The sequence below is a fragment of the Mus caroli genome, unplaced genomic scaffold (assembly GCF_978045245.1).
Source record: "Mus caroli unplaced genomic scaffold, Mus_caroli_1 scaffold_4, whole genome shotgun sequence".
Classification (NCBI taxonomy): domain Eukaryota; kingdom Metazoa; phylum Chordata; class Mammalia; order Rodentia; family Muridae; genus Mus; species Mus caroli.
In genome coordinates, this window is record NW_028227259.1 from 155,682,164 (window position 1) to 155,701,506 (window position 19,343).

The window sequence follows — 19,343 nt, forward strand, 5'->3', positions numbered from 1 at the left end:
TTCCATGGCCTCTGCCTCAGCTTCTGCTTCCTGACCTGCTTGAGTACCAGTCCTGACTTCCTTTGGTGATGAACATCAATGTGGAAGTGTAAGCTGAATAAAACCTTTCCTCCCCAACTTGCTTCTTAGTCATAATGTTTTGTGCAGTTATAGAGACCCTGACTAACACAAATTGGTACCAGCATAGTGGGGAATTCTTATGACAACGTGACCATGTTTTGAAGAAAACTGTGTAAGGACTTTAGAACTTTGATCTAGAAGAGACATTGGGTTTTAAGAGCTCAGTGAAGAACAGGCAGCTGGAACCTAGAAGATAAGCTATGTGTTGCAAAGAGCAGAGCTGGAGAAGTGACTCAAGTCCTTGGAAGAACTCAGAAGATGGTAAGTGGATCCCAGATATTGGGAGGTTAGAGTTTGATTTTGCTTGTTGTGACTGTGCCCCAATATTTTTCCCTCTTGAAAGAAGTATTTTAGTGGAGCTCCCAGTTAAGAGACTGAATTGTAAAAGGGTTTGAACTTTTAATATGCAAAGACTGTGGGACTTTTAAAGTTATTTAGAATTTGGGGTGAATAAGAAAGTAAGGGTTAAGGCTTAATCATAATGTGTGTGTCAAGTTGACAAAAGGTCAATTGTACTGGCTGGTTTTGAGTGTCAATTTGACACAAGTTGGAGTTATCACAGAGAAAGGAGCTTCAGATAAGGAAATGCCTCCATGAGATCCAGCTGTAAGGCATTTTCTCAATTAGTGGTCAAGGGCAGGAGGCCCATTGTGGCTGGTGCCATCCCTGGGCTGGTAGTCTTGGGTTCTATAAGAGATCAAGCTGAAGCAAGCCAGTAAGAAACATCCCTCCATGGCCTGTGCATCAGCTCCTGCTTCCGGACCTGCCTGAGTTTCAGTCCTGACTTCCTTTAGTGATGAACAGCAATATGGAAGTATAAGCTGAATAAAGCCCTTCATCCCCAACTTGCTTCTTAGTCATGATGTTTTGTGTAGGAATAGAAACCCTGACTAACATGATAGGCCCTAAGAGCAATCCTCTTTCTCCCTAATCTGACCTTCTTCCTGAAGAATCTTTCTTTGAGTAATTTACTCTCTATTTGTTCCAGTGAGATGAACTTCTCTCACCATGAAATTAGTGTAGGAGTTCCTAAACCCAAATGCAAATGTTGTCTAAGGAATGAAACAACATATGGAGCATGTTGTTAGTGGGAAAAAGGCCCTGTTTCTTTTCCCTGCAAAAGAAAAATGTTTCCAATTAGAAAATATGGATGTTTTGGAAATTGGAATAAATTTTAAGCACCACTACGCTGGTGGTTTATAGTTGTTAATATATTTACCTTTTTTATGCCATCCAATGAATATATGTTTGTATGGTTAGTTAAATAAATATGTATACATGTAGATATAGAGACCATCTTTATGTGATAATATACTAAACATTCCGAGTTCATTTTTCATTTCTTTATCTTTGACTGAATAGAAAGTTCATTAGACTTGTTCAACAATTTTCTTGATAATAACCTATTTGAAGGTCATAATCAAGGCTCATGAATCCTAAGTTTATATCTGGTCTGGTTCAAACCCAAACATATCTATTACTAATATTAGGGATATGGCCTACACACATGAGCTCTGTTTGTAACATTTCTAATTGAAGGACAGTTTTGGGTTTCACCTTCATTGTACCTTATTAAGAGTAAATAATCTGTAAAAGCAATTATTTTCTCAGGTACCTTTGATCCTAGTATAGACAGTTGTTATTTTTCACAAAAGGTTCTATTGTTATAGGTTATCGAATATAGATTATATTAAATGTGAATAGCTACTGTTGAATATGGTCAACATGTCTGTATCTTCTGACAGCAGACATAGTGCATGAAAATGTATAAATTTTCATGACGGAACTCTATAATTGGCATTAATTCTAATTGGATTTCTTACAAAATTTCATCCCAAACTAGGATAGCATTTGTTTAAATATGTTCAAATTTAATATCATGAAATAAAATCTATCAATCTCAATATCATGCACCATAAATACAGGCACATACACAGACATTGTGAAAGAAGCCTCTTTCACTTTTCCTTATTATTTTAGTTATCAGATGAAAAAGTATTATGTGCTTGACTTTAGTAACTTACTATCAGTATAATTTCCCAAATGCTTTCCTTGCTTATGATGGAGGCTTACCTGCCAAGGAAGAAACCTGTCATGATTTTTGTCTTCATGAGATCCTATTTCTGTTTTTCTCAAAAACATATTATGAATGGCGTGGGCCACTGCATACACTGTATTCCATATGGAATAGCTGGCCTCAGAAGGGATCCTTAGATCATTTTCTCCTTCTTTAATTTTCAGAGTAATATTTAGTGGGCAGGGTTTATTACTTCCACATAGCAAATCAGGAGGTGCGCAATCAAACTTGTCAATCCAGAATTTATAGAAGTAAAATTCTCCTGGGTAGTGGGAGGGTGTAAGTGATTCAAGAAAGTTCTTGAAACCAGGGATATTTCTCTTCTTGGAAAATAGTAAGCTTCCTGTGAAAAAGTTTATCAAATCCTTCCTCTTAAAGAATACAGACTCTAAGTATACTAAATGGAGCTTCGCCATGATCCACACCTTCCTTCTGCTTGACAGAAGTTTATTTTCCAAACAAAAATACAGCAAGTCATCTATATCACCATAGAATATGTTCACATTTGCTTGTGGATGGTGGTTCAAATTCGCCAATGCAACACCAGATGTAAACTGTACCTTCAAATTTGTTTTGAGGCTTTTTGTAAAAGTCACACAGATGTCTTCTGATAACATCTCTACTTTCAGGTGAGAGAGGAACTCCATTCCCTTCAGATCATCAGACACAATGACCCCCACCCACTTCCAGCCAAAGTGCAGCAATACAGAGATCACCCCTTGGGTTAGAGCTGTGTCCTTAGGAGACATCTGATAAAGGGATGGGAATGTATCTTTGTCACTGAGCATGGAATCAAAAGGTCCATAGGTGACCTGAAGAAGCAAAGCAAAACCTGGTGATTCTGAGTTTCTAGCTATTTGGAGTCATCATGCTCAAAGAGCAAGTGAGTACATTCTTCACATATGAGGATCAAAGGACTGAATATTGTTGAGGAAAATATCTTCTGTGAGATTAGATTCTCTTTCTCATTATGTGAATGAATACAGTCTTTGTCAAGGACATGGTCAATTAGTTACTTCAAGACCTGAATCGGCCAAGAAATAAGCAATTTTATGTTTAATGTGTTTGAGAGGCATGGTAGGATCATCTTGTTCCAATAGCAATGTAACAGAGTGCTGGGTGTAGACAAAGACTGAAGAAAGCATTACCAAGTGCACTCACTTTGATCATATAACAGCATTTCCCAGAATTTTAGCTTTAACAAAGAAATATATACATAAAAAACAAAGAGATTTTTATATATTCAGTTCTTGCAGTTAGCAAAGATTAGGACATGAAGATCTGGGGGTAACATAGTCAGAGATTATTGTCTCTTTATTTCCTCCCTAGTGAAGGATTTGACAGTTATCACCCAGCAAAAAATATAAAATAAAAATCACTGAGAAAAATGGATAAATCATGAATTTATTTTTTTCTAACATTAGGTTGCAATATAATTAGAATACATTTCTGAGTTGTTTAAATGAGTGATAAAAAATCAATATATAAAGGTCACAGATTTTAATCTCAACTATTAGGTGAAGTTGGGGGGTCACCTAATATTTTCTCCTTGTAGTATTGTCTGATGATTGTTTCTTTGCTTCAGGAGGGCCTGGCAAGAGCCTACTGTGAATGCATATTTAAGGAGATTTTCTCTATGAGTAATCTCAGATACTCTTTTTTTTTTTCCGATGAGATCATAAATTTCTTGGACCACTTGCATTGGTGCTGGCCTTGAGTATTGTTCCAAATTTAGTTACATAGTCTAGACTCTCTATTCCTCTATAAAAATTATTGAATACTTGATGGACTATGAAATATTTATACCCTAGCTTGGGTAATTAGTTATTACTCAGCCTAAACATTGACACTGTCTCTTGTCAGTGTTTGGATGAAGAATCATGTACACTACTCAGTGATTTGCTCAGAATTTCACAGATTTTACTGCTCATGCTTTTCATCACACTCTTTCCATTGGTGAACATTGTGGAATCCATGTAATTCATTCACTTATATTTTAAATCTGCCTATCATAAAATAGACAACTTCTCTGCTGTTTTAAAACTGTGTATGTGTTTCTGTACACCAAAACATTTCTAACTTACTTGTGGAATTTTGTAGCGCTCCAAAAGAGTTCCAATACCAGCAGAATATTCACTCCTAGTTCCTGAAATTATTCCAAGAGCTTTGTATTGAGTTTTGCATTTGTAGTTAGGGATAAATTCATTCCTTCCAGACAGCCACATTAGAGGTCCCTCCAAAGTTCTTGGGTGAAAATTAAAGGCATTATAGATGTGGAAACCCAAGGTAACATTGGGAAGAAGGTGGGTGTCCTTATTGATTTCATCAATGGCAAAGTATAAGGTCATCAAATATTGATAGTTTTTCCATTGTGGTCTAAATGGGAGGGGCAGAATGATGAAAACACTCAGTCCATTTTTCTCGGGACATCTTTACAAAATTCAGGAAATTCGAGTTTAATAAACCCTGATTTCACCCATGACTTGTAAATATTGTATAAATGAGCCCCTACCAACTCAGGAACATTATGGGATGACCCTTAAAGTCTCAGAAATTGAGCTGTATTCCAGTAATTCATTTTTTGTAGACATTATGTGGATTGAAGTGTCAACTCTCTGTGACATATGATTGTTGAATATGTAGGTGCTTATGATGTTTCTATTCATGCAGGTAGTAGACAATGCAAGAGTCACTAAGGTGTTATCTAGGAATGTGAACAAGAATTTCCTATCCATTATTTTGTAATGATTCAGTTTCATATTCACTTATAATTTATAATTTTCATACTTAAAATTGTACCAAGTTTGCTTGTATTTATTCATAGTATCAAAGCTTTTCCTTGGGGGATAGAAAGATGGCCAGGCAGCTAGGTACACTGAATACTCATGAAGGAAACTTGGGATCAGTTCCCTGTGGCCACAGTATAGCAGAAACATCTGTAGCTCCAGGTCATGCAATAATCTTCTGGCAACTGTAGGTACCAGGCACACATGCAGCATACAACCATATACAATAAGGTTAACACTCAAACACATGAAAAATATAAATAAACCTGTACAATAGTGTTTCTGGGGCTTAAGAAATGACTGAGATATTGTAAGTAATTGCTGCTTTTCCATATTTTGCATTAAAATAGTATGTAACACCTGTTCTATGGTGTCTTCCTCTGGACTTTGCAGGCATGAGGTACACATGTGGTACACAAGCAAACATGCAAGTAGCAAAAATATTCACAGATATAAAATAAAAGTAAAGAAATCTTTAAAATCTTTAAGAAAAATTGTAAAGAAAATAGTGTATGGGCTTGATTTGTGTCAACTTGACACAAGTTGGTGTTATCACAGATAAAGGACTTTCAGTTAAGGAAATGCCTCCATGAGATCCAGCTGTAAGGCACTTTCTCAATTAGTTATCAAGGGGGAATGGCTCCTTGTGGGTGATACCATCTCTGGGCTGGTAGTATTGGGGCCTATAAAAAAATCAAGCTAAGCAATCCAGGGGAAGCAAGCCAGTAAGGAGCATCCCTCCATAGCTTGTGCATCAGCTTCTGCTTCCTGATCTGTTTGAGTCCCAGTCTTGACTTCCTTTAGTGATGAACAGCAACATTGGAGTTTAAGGTGAATGAAGCCCTTCCTCCCCAACTTGCTTCTTGGTCATGATGTTTTTGCAAGAATAGAAACTCTGACTAAGATAAATTGGTACCAGAAGTGGGGTATTTCTGTGACAATGTGACCATGATTTGGTGAGGACTGTGGAAGGACTTGGAAATTTGGTCTAGAAAATCCATTTGGTGTTAAGAGTTCTGTAGGATATTGTGTAGGAGCTTGGAAGATAATGTTGAGAACAGTGCAGAAAATGGAGGCCTTGCTTGTGGAATTTTAGGGTAGATGAAAGACTCTTATCAGGGCTGTTGCTCTTTTGATCGTGAAGATTCTGTGGTTTTGGTTAGCTGGGATTGAAGAATCAGCTGTGATTAACAAGATACCAGAACTACTAAAGCAAAAACTTTGCATTGCTGGGACTATTGATGCTGGTTAGCTGGAGCTAAGAAATTAGTGATGATTAAGAAGAGATCAGCAGGGCTGGAGAGATGGCTCAGCCGTTAAAGGCTAGGCTCACAACCAAAAATATAAGAAGAGACCAGCATCATTGAGGTGAAATACTGTGGGAAGTGTTTTCTGGGAGCACAGAGGCTGTGTTCCAGAGATAGCCAAGGTTATACCTTGTGCTGTGGATGGACTTGGTAATGTGTAAGAGTCACCCAGGTGGTATGTATTTTGAAGGCATGAGGGGTCATGAAGAGCAGCTGAGGCTTGGCACTGTGGGAGGCCATGGAAGGCCATTGGTGAAGGTGCAGCCTCAGTTGTAGTTGATGGCCCAGGACTTGCAGGGGTCATCCAAAGGAGCTGAAGTTTGTCACCATGAAGAGGGCCTATGAGAATTTATTGGTGAAGCCTAGTTGCAGAGAGCAGTGTTTTGGAGATGCCAGTTCCATGAATGACCACCAAGAACAGCAGCAGCAGTGAAATACAGGCATCTGGAGCCTAGAGGATGAGTTGTAGGTTACAAAGGGCACAGCGGCAGAAGTGAACCAAACTCTTGGAGGCAACCAGAAGATTGTGAGTGAATCCCAGACATTGGAAAGTTAGATTGATTTTGCTTTTGATTGTGACTGCCCGTATGTTTTCCTCTTAAAGGGAGTATTTTAATGGAGCCCACAGTTAAGAGACTTTTAATTGTAAAAAGACTTTGGATTTTAAAAGAGACTGGATATTTTGCATTTTAAAAATTTGCAAAGACTGTGGGATTTTTAAAGTTATTTAGACCTGGGATGAATAAAATGTAAGGGTTGAGGCTTAATAGTGATGTTTGTGTGTCAAGTTGACAAGGAGTCAATTGTACTAGCTGATTTTTTATGTCAGTTGAATCAGGCTGGAGTTATCATGGAGAAAGGAGCCTCCCTTAAGGAAATGCCTCCATGTGATCCAGCTGTAAAACATTTTCTCAATTAGTTATCAAGGTGGGGAGAGCCCTTGGTGGGTGGTACCATCTCTGGGCTGATAGTATTGGGGTCTATAAAAAATCAAGCTGAGCAAGTCAGGGGAGCAAGCCAGTAAGGAACATTCCTCCATGGCCTGTGCATCAGCTCCTGCTTCCTGGCCTGCTTGAGTTCCAGTCCTGACTTCCTTTGGTTATGAACAGCAATGTGGAAGTGTAAGCTGAATAAAACTTTCCTCCCCAACTTGCTTCTTGGTCATGATGTTTGTGCAGGAATAGATACCCTGACTAAGACAAATAGTAAATAGAGGGAAAGTGTTCCTCTGAGTTTGTAGATTAGATGAATGAGTAGTGATTTTTGCATAAGTCAGTGAAAAAAGGAAGTAGAAATAGAACATGAGAAAAAGGTAACACTCATAAGCCCATGAAGGCAGTAAAAAGTGTTGACATTTGGAGGAAATGTAACTTTGGAAAGAGTTATATGGGCTGAACTCTCTAACTTCTTGCACTTGGTAGTTGGGGGACAGGGATCCTTGGAAGCTACTTTCAAAACCTGTGGAAGATGAGAGCCTAACTGGCTCAACTTGAGGCACTGTAATTGTGAGCCTCAAGTCCACTGACTTCTGTTGAAGCACTGATTCTCCCTAGAAACCCATCACCAGCAGGAAGAAATGCTATTTGGTTACACTTGTTAACTTGAGGACTATGGCTAGATGCTATGTTACATGAGAATTTATTGTTCAAAAATGGGTAATTAACATCCATTGAGAGAGGAAGAATTAGTCTTCCCCAGGCATTATTCAATATGGAATATTCAACTGTATGAATGTATCCATCTGCCAATGAAAACTTCTGGAAATAGCTGTGTCTACAAAGACTGGTTACTAGAACTTCAGGAACATGTAGAGATTGAAATGTTGGAAAACTAGAGACTCATTACCTTATCCCAGTCTACCTGTAGCACCCAGAATAGCCATTCTTCAGAAGACAGCTTTACAGATGATCTGAGCTCTTATAACTAATGAATAAAAACCATTTGGAATTGAATAACTTATCCAACCACTGGATTCTTCCAATCTAAAAGCTAAGAACAACACCAGGTGGCATTTTGGGGCTATAGGATAACATTCCACATTTTGCACTTATCTTCTGTCAGATGTTTCCACCAATGTTTTAAATTTATAGCTTTCTTTATTTTGTTACCATGAAAACTTCATGAAACTGGTTCTATATTGGAATGTGGAATGTCAGATAATGTAAAATATGTTCACAGGTCATGGACACTGAAATTTGGTTCTAGAATAAATTCTCTTGTTGGTATTTGAGTGAGGGCTGAGGTTTTTCCAGTGACACAAAAACAATGCTAACACAAGTAGACCAATGGAATAGAATTGAAGACCCAGAAATGAACCCACACACCTACGGTCACTTGATCTTCGACAAGGGAGCTAAAACCATCCAGTGGAAGAAAGACAGCATTTTCAACAAATGGTGCTGGCACAACTGGTTGTTATCATGTAGAAGAATGCGAATCGATCCATTCCTATCTCCTTGTACTAAGGTCAAATCTAAGTGGATCAAGGAACTTCACATAAAACCAGAGACACTGAAACTTATAGAGGAGAAAGTGGGGAAAAGCCTTGAAGATATGGGCACAGGGGAAAAATTCTTGAATAGAACAGCAATGGCTTGTGCTATAAGATCGAGAATTGACAAGTGGGACCTCATGAAACTGCAAAGCTTCTGCAAGGCAAAAGACACCATTAATAAGACAAAAAAAAAAAAACTACCAACAGATTGGGAAAGGATCTTTACCTATCCTAAATCAGATAAGGGACTAATATCCAATATATATAAAGAACTCAAGAAGGTGGACTCCAGAAAATCAAATAACCCCATTAAAAAATGGGGCTCAGAACTGAACAAAGAATTCTCACCTGAGGAATACCGAATGGCAGAGAAGCACCTGAAAAAATGTTCAACATCCTTAATCATCAGGCAAATGCAAATCAAAACCACACTGAGATTCCACCTCACACCAGTCAGAATGGCTAAGATCAAAAATTCAGGTGACAGCAGATGCTGGCAAGGATGTAGAGAAAGAGGAACACTCCTCCATTGTTGGTGGGATTGCAAGCTTGTACAACCACTCTGGAAATCAGTCTGGCGGTTCCTCAGAAAATTGGACATAGTACTACGGGAGGATCCAGCAATACCTCTCCTGGGCAGATATCCAGAAGATGTTCCAACTGATAAGAAGGACACATGCTCCACTATGTTCATAGCAGCCTTATTTATAATAGCCAGAAGCTGGAAAGAACCCAGATACCCCTCAACAGAGGAATGGATACAGAAATTATGGTACATTTACACAATGGAGTACTACTCAGCTATTAAAAACAATGAATTTATGAAATTCCTAGCCAAATGGATGGACCTGGAGGGCATCATCTTGAGTGAGGTAACACAATCACAAAGGAACTCACACGATATGTATTCACTGATAAGTGGATATTAGCCCAAAACTTAGGATACCCAAGATACAAGATACAATTTGCTAAACGCATGAAACTCAAGAAGAATGAAGACCAAAGTGTGGACACTGTGCCCCTTCTTAGAATTGGGAACAAAACACCCATGGAAGGAGTTACAGAGACAAAGTTTGGAGCTGTGACGAAAGGATGGACCATCTAGAGACTGCCATATCCAGGGATCCATCCCATAATCAGCTTCCAAACGCTGACACCACTGCATACACTAGCAAGATTTTGCTGAAAGGACCCAGATATAGCTGTCTCTTGTGAGACTATGCCGGGGCCTAGCAAACACAGAAGTGGATGCTCACAGTCAGCTATTGGATGGATCACAGGGCTCCCAATGGAGAAGCTAGAGAAAGTACCCAAGGGATATGCAACCCTATGGGGGAACAACATGATGAACTAACCTGTACCCCGGAGCTCTTGTCTCTAGTTGCATATGTACCGAAAGATGGCCTAGTTGGCCATCACTGGAAAGAGAGGCCCATTGGACTTGCAAACTTTATATGCCCCAATACAGGGGAATGCCAGGGCCAAAAGAATGGGAATGGGTGGGTAGGGAAGTGGGGGGGGGGGTATGGGGGACTTTTGGGATAGCATTGGAAATGTAATTGAGGAAAATACGTAATAAAAAATATTAAAAGTTTAAAAAAAACAATGCTAACTAAAATCAATGTATTTGGCTGACTGTATTTATATACTTATTTATTTTATATGTGTACTTTATTCTTCATAACAATAATAAAACAAAATAATTTAAGATGGAATAAAGCTAAGACACATAGAGTCAGAGGGAAGAACAGAGAGAGGGAATAATAGTTTTATATTTTAATTATGAAGGTATTGGAAAGGGAAATCTCCAAAATATATTGTTTACAAATATTTTATGTACAAAAGTTATGTTAAAATTTCAATATACAAAAATGTATCCAATAAATATAATCAAAAGTTCTAATCTAATAAAGGTTTAGGAATGACATAAGCCAAAGAAAAGATGAGAATTTGTACTGAAAGCTGACCTCCCTCCATTATATTCAGCTGGCAATCACTTGGGACACAGATAACCTTCTGCTATACCTCATTGTTTTTTAATTTATTTTTTAAACCTGATTTGAATTTTCTCCACTACATTTAACAGAATATGTATTTTTATTATTTTAAAGTGTCCTATATGCATAGAATGTGTTTTGATTAATTGGATACCACTCCCATCACCTGCTCTTCCTCCCCTATCCTTCCTAAAACTTTATCTACCAAAGTTCAAGTGCATTCTCTTTAAACTCATACAGTCCACTCTGTGTTGTCATCATGAACATGAGAATAAGCCCATCTTCTGGAACATGGGAACCCTATCAGTGCTCACATCCTGAAGAAAACTCATTTCCCCATCCCCAGGAATTGTCAACTGCCAACTACTCTTCATGAAGCCTTAGGATTCATGATCCCCTCTACATTTAATGCAGGAACTTTGTTTAGCTTCATGTCCTGCAGACCTTGTCCAATTACTGTGTGCCATGACTAGATCAAATAAGGAACAAATTATTTCACTCTAATCATGAGCTCCCTTTGGCTTCTACAAATCAACTACACTCCTCTTCTAGGTGTTCTCCAAGTTTTGGGAAGGAGTGTATGATGAACATGTACCATGTAGAGTTGAGCACTCTATACTATCTCATTATTGGCTTGATGACCAGTTGCAGGTCTAAGTATTAATCACCATCTGGAACAGGAAGCTTCTCTGAAAAGGTATGAGGGAAGTATCATTGAAATCCCCATATAAAGGTAAGAATTGGAGATACCAGAAAAACATTTGCTTGTTTGTCACAATAATAGTAGGGGTTGCTCATTTAGGACCAATGACATAATAGCCATAGTTTCATAGGTCAGTTAATGGAATAAAACAAGAGACTGACTCATGGAGCTGCATTTAGTCCTGATAAGAAATATTGCAGGCTGCCCCAAGAATATACATGCCACTATACAGTTATACCACCAGTGGGCACATCTTTGCGTGCCAGACATTATTGTAGGTTTCTGGAGTCACCAGTGGTTACATTTTCCTTTATTAAAGGGCATAACATTGTTCAGCCCTATGGAAACTATGGAACAAGGATTCCATGTAAGCCCCAGCTTTATTTCTCCATGTCCTATGACTTAGGGTATAATGTCCTTATCACACAGGTCCTACCATCAAATTATGGAGGGTAGCCAAGATTAACAGAAATAGCTTATAAAGTTTAGGTGTACATGGATAGCATCAGCAAAACTTAAAATAGGTAACCCATACCTGGGAGTGGGCTTTTTGTTTTATTGGCAGAGGCAATAACCACAACCATAGGATAACCTCATTTAAGGTATATATATATATATATATATGATATATAAATTTTATGTTTAAATTTTACATATTTTATACTAGTTTATATTCCATATATAATAGATTATATATATTCCATATAGTTTTCTGCAAGGTCTCAGTGTTAGTTATTCTTTTTTCAAAACTATTATTCATTTATTTATTTTTATTTATATGAGTACACTGTAGCTGTCTTCAGACACACACCAGAAGAGTGTATCAAATCCTGTTACACATGGTTGTGAGCCACCATGTGGTTGCTGGCAATTGAACTCAGAACCTGTGGAAGAGCAGTCAGTGCTTTTAACTGCTGGGCCATCTCTCCAGTCCCAGTGGTAGTTATTCTTACACACACTCCCTCTGCTACTCTGATCTCCCAGCACTCACCACTTAACCATTCCTGCTCCAGGATTTCCATTCCCCTCTTCATATTGCATGTGTTCTATTCCCCTACTAGTGAAATGTCCTCTATATTACACCTTAATATTTTCCTGATTTATATAGTTACTCCAGTTCAGTAGAGACATCTAAAGATTCAAACTTAACATCTGAATATGACAGAAAGCCCTTGTCTTTGTCTTACTGTATCTGGGGTTTTCTCATTCAGAATGGAAATTTCCAGCTCCATCCATTGCATGTGAATTTCATAATTATATTTGATTTTGGAGATGAATACAATTCAATTGGGTACCTGTCCTACAGATTAAATACCTACTTATTACTTGATAAACGGCAACTTCTGTTCCCAGGCTATTGTGAATAGAGCAACAGTGAACATAGATGGTCAAGAATTCCTCTAGTGAGATATGCAATCTTTGGGCATATTCCCTGGATTGATAATGATATTGTAGTTCTCTTTGTACATTTTTAAAGAGCCTCCACACTGTTTTCCATAAAGTCATCACCAGTTTGTAGTCCCCCTTCCTTAATCCATGTGAATGCCACCAAATATTATAAATTCCTTTTTTGTATAAAATGAAATCTTACAATGTTTTAATATTTATTTCACTTATTTCATTGATAGTTAAGGAGACTGAATACCTTTATGAACTTCCCCATCTATTTTTATTTCATCTTTTCTGAACTCTCAGTTTATTTCTGTGTATTTTAAGTCAGGTTGTTTGTTTCATGTAGAGTTAAGTCAACCCATATGGATAGGGCATTCTGAACTCTATTTCCTTCTATCTCACTTTTGTATCAGGTGAGAATTTTTGAGATACAGTGTTGAGAGGCCACTCAGTGTTGATGTGTGGATGGGTTGTCTAGAGTATTTGTAGCTCAGCTAGAACTTGGAAAACTCCCAACAGAAAAGAATACACCCTCTTATGAGGTGGCTGGTTCTTATTGCCCAACCTCAGAGTTTTGATAAAAGCCTTGAAGTGATCAGGGAAACAAGGAACATACCTAGACCCTAATAACAGCACCTTACAGCAAGCGAATTGCCAACATCAAATTAAATTGGCAGAAACTTAAAGCAGTTCCACTAAAATCAAGGACAAGATAAGGCTAGTCACTCTCCATATTTATTCAACATAGTACTGATAGTTTTAGCTAGAGCAATAAGACAATTAGAAGAGACCAACAGAATACTAATTGGAAAGGAAGAAATCAAAGTATCAATATTTGTAGATAATATGATAGTACACATACATGACCCCAAAATTCTACCAGGGAACTCCTACAGCTGATAAACTGCTTCTAGGCAGAGGCCAGATACAATTTTAAAATAATAATTAAAAAAAAAAACAGTAGCTATCCTATATGCAAATGCTAAACAGGCTGAGAAAAAAAATAGTGAAAGAAGATGTTTCACAAGATCCCCAAATAATACAAAATATCTTGGTGTAACTCTAGCCAAGCAAGTGAAAGACCTGTTTGAGGAAAGAACATGAGGAAGATATAAGAAAATGGAATGAACTCCCATGCTCATGGATTATCATAGTGAAAATATCTTAACAAAAGCAATCTATATATTCTGTGAAATCTCCATCAAAATTCCAACACAATTTTTTACAGAACTTGAAAAAAAAAACACTTAACTTCATATCCCCCCACCACCAATTCCCAGGGATATAAAAGAATCCTAGGCAATAAAAGAACTTCCAAATGCATCCCTGATTTCAAGCTGTACTACAGAGCAGTAGTTAATAAAATAACATGGTTCTGGCCTAAAAACAGACATGTTGAACAACGAAATTGAATGAAAGACCCACGTGTAATCCAACAAACCTGTGGGCATCTCATTTTTTATAAAAGATTGAGAAAACACCATGGAAAAAAGAAAACATCTTCAAAAATGGTGCTGATCTAACTGGAAGTCATTATACAGAAGAATGCAAATAAATCCATAGCTATCACCCTGCAAAAAGCTCAAGTCAAAGAGGATCAAAGACCTCAACCTAAAATCAGAAACACTGAACCTGATAGAAGAGAACGTGTTTATTAGTCTTGAGCTCATTGGCACAGGAAACAAGTTCCTGACAGAACAATATAGTGCAGTCACTAAGATCAACAATTAATAAACAACACATTGTGAACCTGAAAAGCCTTGTAAAGCAAAGGTCACCATCTGTAGTATAAAATAGCTACCTACAAAATGGGAAAACATTTTCACCAGCTCAACACCTGACAGATGGCTAATATCCAAAATACATAAAAATCTCAGGCCAGTTGAGCCCTCTTGGGTCACAGCCAGCAGGGGTGAGTTATGTGTGGTCCCCTGACCTCTGTCATCTAGCTCATGGCTCTCTCTGCTGTCCTGGGGCACCTTGTGGGACTTCAAAAGAGTTCTGCTTCCCCAGTGAGGCCTGTGGAGGTCCCATGTACAACCAGCTTAGACCCCTGTACTACCAATCTCCTACCAGCTGGGTTCAAGTGGAGTAGAGCCAACAGGGGTGAGAAGTATATAATACTCTGCACTCTATCACCTGAGTCACAGATCTCACTGTCCTCCCGATGAGACTTGTATGATCCAAGGAAGATTCTGCTGCCCTGAGGAGGTCTATGGGGAGCCAAAGAATATCCAGATTAGATTGCTTACTTATTCCCCAACCAGTGTGGTCCACTTGGGGCAGTCAGTAGAGATGAATTGCATGCTGTCACCTGACCTCCATTGTCAGGGACATGTCTCACCCTGTCATCCCAAGAAACTATTTGTAGTCCCAGGAACATCCCCCAAAAAACCTTCTGTGTGCTGGGTCCACCATAGCCAGCAGAGGTGAATATCATTCTTTTCCCAGAGATCCATTGTTAGACTCTGATTGCTTTGCAGAAAAGATCCACTGGCATCAGGAACATTGAATCAACAACAGGGACAAGCAGATGGGTAAAGGACAGTGTAAGAACACAATCATCAAGAACCAGAACAACATGGCACCACCAGAGCCCAGCTATCTTGCTAAAGAAACCCTTGGATTTCTAATATACCTGAAGCACAAGATGATGACCTTAAATCCAATCTTATAAAGACAATAGAAACTTTTAAAGAGGAAATGAATAAACCCTGTAAAAAAATAAAGGAAAGTATAATCAAACTGGTGAAGGAAATGAATAAAACTGTCAAAGAACAGAAAATGGAAATAGATATAATAAAGAAAAAACAGATGAGGCAATTCTGGAGTTGCAAAATGTAGGGAAGAGAACAGGAACTGTGAATGCAAGCATTACCAACAGAATTCAAGAGATGGAAGACAGAATTTCAGGCACAGAAGATACATTTGAAGAAATGGATACATCGGTTGAAGAAAATGCTGAATCTAAAAAGTTCATGACACAAAGTATCCAAGGAATCTGGGATACTAAGAAAAGAGCAAATCTAAGAATATTAAGAAGAAAAGGAGACAATTTCCAGCTACAAGGCACAAAAAATATTTTCAACAAAATATAGAAGAAAAATTCTCCACCTAAAGAAAGAGATGTGTATATATACATAAAAAAAGCTTACAGAACACCAAATATATTAGACCAGAAAAAAATCCCCCATCACATAGTAATCAAAACACTAAATCTACAGAAAAAAGAAAGAATTAAAAAAAAACTGCAAGAAAAAAGGGCCAAGTAACATATAGAGGAAAACCTAAAAGAATTACACCTGCCTTCTCAACAGTGATTCTAAAAGACAGAAGGGTCTAGGCAGATGTCTTGCAGTCTCAAAGAGACTACATTCCATCCTAGACTACTAAGCCTACCATTATATTTCACTATCAGGCTTAACAACTAAAAAGATAATCTCAAAATGTAGGTTTATATTAAAATGAAACTGAAGCAATCATGCTACTAGTATAAACATTTACATTTCATTTCCTTTATTTAAGACAATGTGCTTTTCAATCACTACATTCATTAATTAACAATCTTTGCCTCCCAGTAAATGAGTGGATGGGGAAAAACCATTAAGTTTGGTGTAAGTTTCGAGGAATTGTGGAAGTGATTGAGGTGTGCAAATTCAAGTTGTAAAGGACTGAAGAGGTGGTTTATTGTATCTAAAATGAGAGTTAATGATTTTAAAAGCTCAAATTGTTCAAAGATTAATCAGATGAGTTCTGATATACTATTTAGTCCACCCTGATAAAGAACTTGAAAATATTATCATAGTCAAAAACACAAAATTTTTAATTTTTAGTTTCCCTTTATTGTGCTTTAAAATTAGATTTCAATGAAATCTTCATTGTGTTGAAAACAATCTCTGCCATATATACATGCCCATATATAAATAGACAGAAGCCTGAGTGCTCATGTGTTTAATCTAGAGACCCCATTTTGGTACTCAAACTTTTGCTATAGCTCTAAAGCATGAGTATACTCCAACATTTTGCAGACACTCCTTTTTCTACAATGAGGATTTCAGAACAGGGTTACAGACAGTGGTCAAGCTAATATATTTAAAATTTTTATCTTCTTTTGTTAATTTAAAAGTATAACATAAGCATTAAGGAATGGAGATTTGCTCCATACACTACAGGTCAAACAGACTCAGATGAGTATTCCTGTGAATTAACAGTCTAACCTTTCCCACCTACAGCCTATCCCTGAGGAAGGACTTTGTCATTCTCCAGTCTCAGGAATCCTTTCACTTCTGCTGTAATAAGCTACCGAACTATAGGTTTTTCCATCCTGAGAAAACATTCTTAGGAATACTGTACTTGCAAAATAAATCAGGCATCTCTGGATTTTACTCTTCACATACTCTATAACACCACAATTCTCTGGACCATAGAACTGAAGATTATTTTCTGCTAACAAAGCAATATATAGATTGAGTCTTCAAAAACATGTTTGTAAGTAAACAACTATCCTAGTCAAGAATTGATTTTCAAATGAACAAATGTAAAACTATAATCACTAATGAAAAACAGGAAATATGGGAAAGGAAAGCCAAAATACCCCTCCACAATGTCATAAGTAATGAATAAATAAACTAAAAGATATTAAATAGATAAAGTACAAGTTAAATACTTCAAAATGTAGAAAGATGAATGACATAAGAAAGATAGAAATGAGCAAGTAAGTTCAAATGAGACAAGACTCAACAATATACAGGAGAACTTGGATGAAGGACGAAAAAACATGGTAGACATGAAACAGACGGTACCAAGTCATATTCTGAGCAAGGGCAAGGACAGACAGATATATTGGAAATTAAAAACACAAAACTTCCAATAAATCTTGGGATACAGTATCCCCAGAAGATTTGATTAACTAGGAAATAGAAGACCAGTTCTTAAGGATGTGATCTTCCTAACACTGCCTTAGAATATCAATAGAAAATAAACAAGTAATAACGATGACCACAGTGCCCAAACTCTGAGATGCTTTAAAGAGACCAAAGAAATATGTGGGGCAAAAGAGGCTAAGATATGTAATAAAGCCATGGGGACATTCAACTTCATTTTAGCAGCAACTCTTTTACTGTGTAGAAAAAAGCAAACATGCAAACATAAGATGTTTAGATGCCCAAATTGACATGAGCCGATGGAACCTCATCTTGACAGATTGAGTCAATGTCTTAAACATTATATATATATTTATTTATATATATGTGCCTGACCATGGAGTCACAGCATGGTGCTGACATAAAAGTTGCTGGTTTCCTTCTTTGATCTCTATATGATGTAAATATAAAGAAGAGGAAAACAAATTTCTATAGATGCACAATGAAAGAGGCAAGTTTAACATTCAGTTTGACATTTCTGTGTGTATATTTCATTATTCACAAAGGAATTGCATGTGCATTGCTGAGTATGTACTGCCATGTAGCCAGAACACCCTTAGAACATTCACATGGGTACTTACAGGATGTTTTCCAGTAGTATATCTGGATGGATCCAAATAAATTGCTGGATTTCTTTGGGATGTTCTAGTAAGATGAAAATGGGGATGAATGCACCTAGGATTATGTCTGCCTTCATGTAGGTGCTGGGATTCCAGAACTCATAACAGCTCTTGCGAGTCATCTCCACTGGCATAAATAAAGATTGCAGGAGCAGGAAGAGACAATTAAAAGGAAAGTACATATTAGAGTCTTTCCACACAGAAACAATGCCCTGTATCTAGGCTGAGCCAAGGAGATTACTGTCTTAGGTCATGGAACAGGCTCAGACCACAACAATGTCAGAGAAGACTTTGTATGCTGCAGATGCTTCCTACTGTTATCTCAGGCTTCAGTCTGTGCACAGCCTGTGGTTCTCATGACAGACAAGGGCACAGACAGAATCAAAGTTCAGACAACTGAGAGTAAGTCACAGTGCTGAGATTGTCCTATAAATGTTACCAGTGTCCCTAAATATGCTGGCTTTTGTGATTTTATTTTTCTCTCATGCTTGGGCTCTGGGGATTCCATAACCCTGGGGTTCTGCACCTGCATCATCTATGCTGGTGAAAAACATGTTTGGTCCTTCCTTCTTCCCCCACCTTTATGATTTCATAATGGTCCACAGTGACTGTGGAGAGCACCATTGCCTGAGAGAGCATTGTAGGGCGTTACAAGTCAGCTGATTTGTTTTGAAAGACAGTTTGAGCAGGTGATTTTTTAAAAGGCACACATGGACTCTTCGAGGCTTGCACTTTCAATAGTTCATACAATACTTTCCTAAGAGGTTAAGGTTGTAATGTCAGTTTCTAGTGTCTGCCATTCAGAAGAACACTAATCTTGTATCTATCTTGACTCCCTGGTCTGATATTTTCTCCTTGTAGCAGTAATTATAAAGATGTAAAAATAAGGATAGACCAGACCAATAAACATGATCAGTTAGTTTCC

The 19,343-nt window shown here is 37.6% G+C and overlaps 1 protein-coding gene across 1 annotated transcript in view; it reads right to left on the minus strand.

The window, feature by feature from the left end:
• The window catches only part of LOC110288483 (vomeronasal type-2 receptor 116-like), a 30,432-nt gene extending 11,571 nt beyond the window's left edge, over positions 1-18,861 (minus strand). The window contains exons 1-3 of the mRNA XM_085837491.1: positions 18,380-18,861; positions 4,282-4,573; positions 2,194-3,009 (exon numbers count right to left, since the gene is read on the minus strand). Coding sequence (XP_085693617.1) covers positions 2,194-3,009; positions 4,282-4,573; positions 18,380-18,600 — 1,329 coding nt within the window. The 5' untranslated portion in view covers positions 18,601-18,861. The remainder of the gene's footprint in view (positions 1-2,193; positions 3,010-4,281; positions 4,574-18,379) is intronic.
• Between the last annotated feature and the right edge of the window lie 482 nt (positions 18,862-19,343).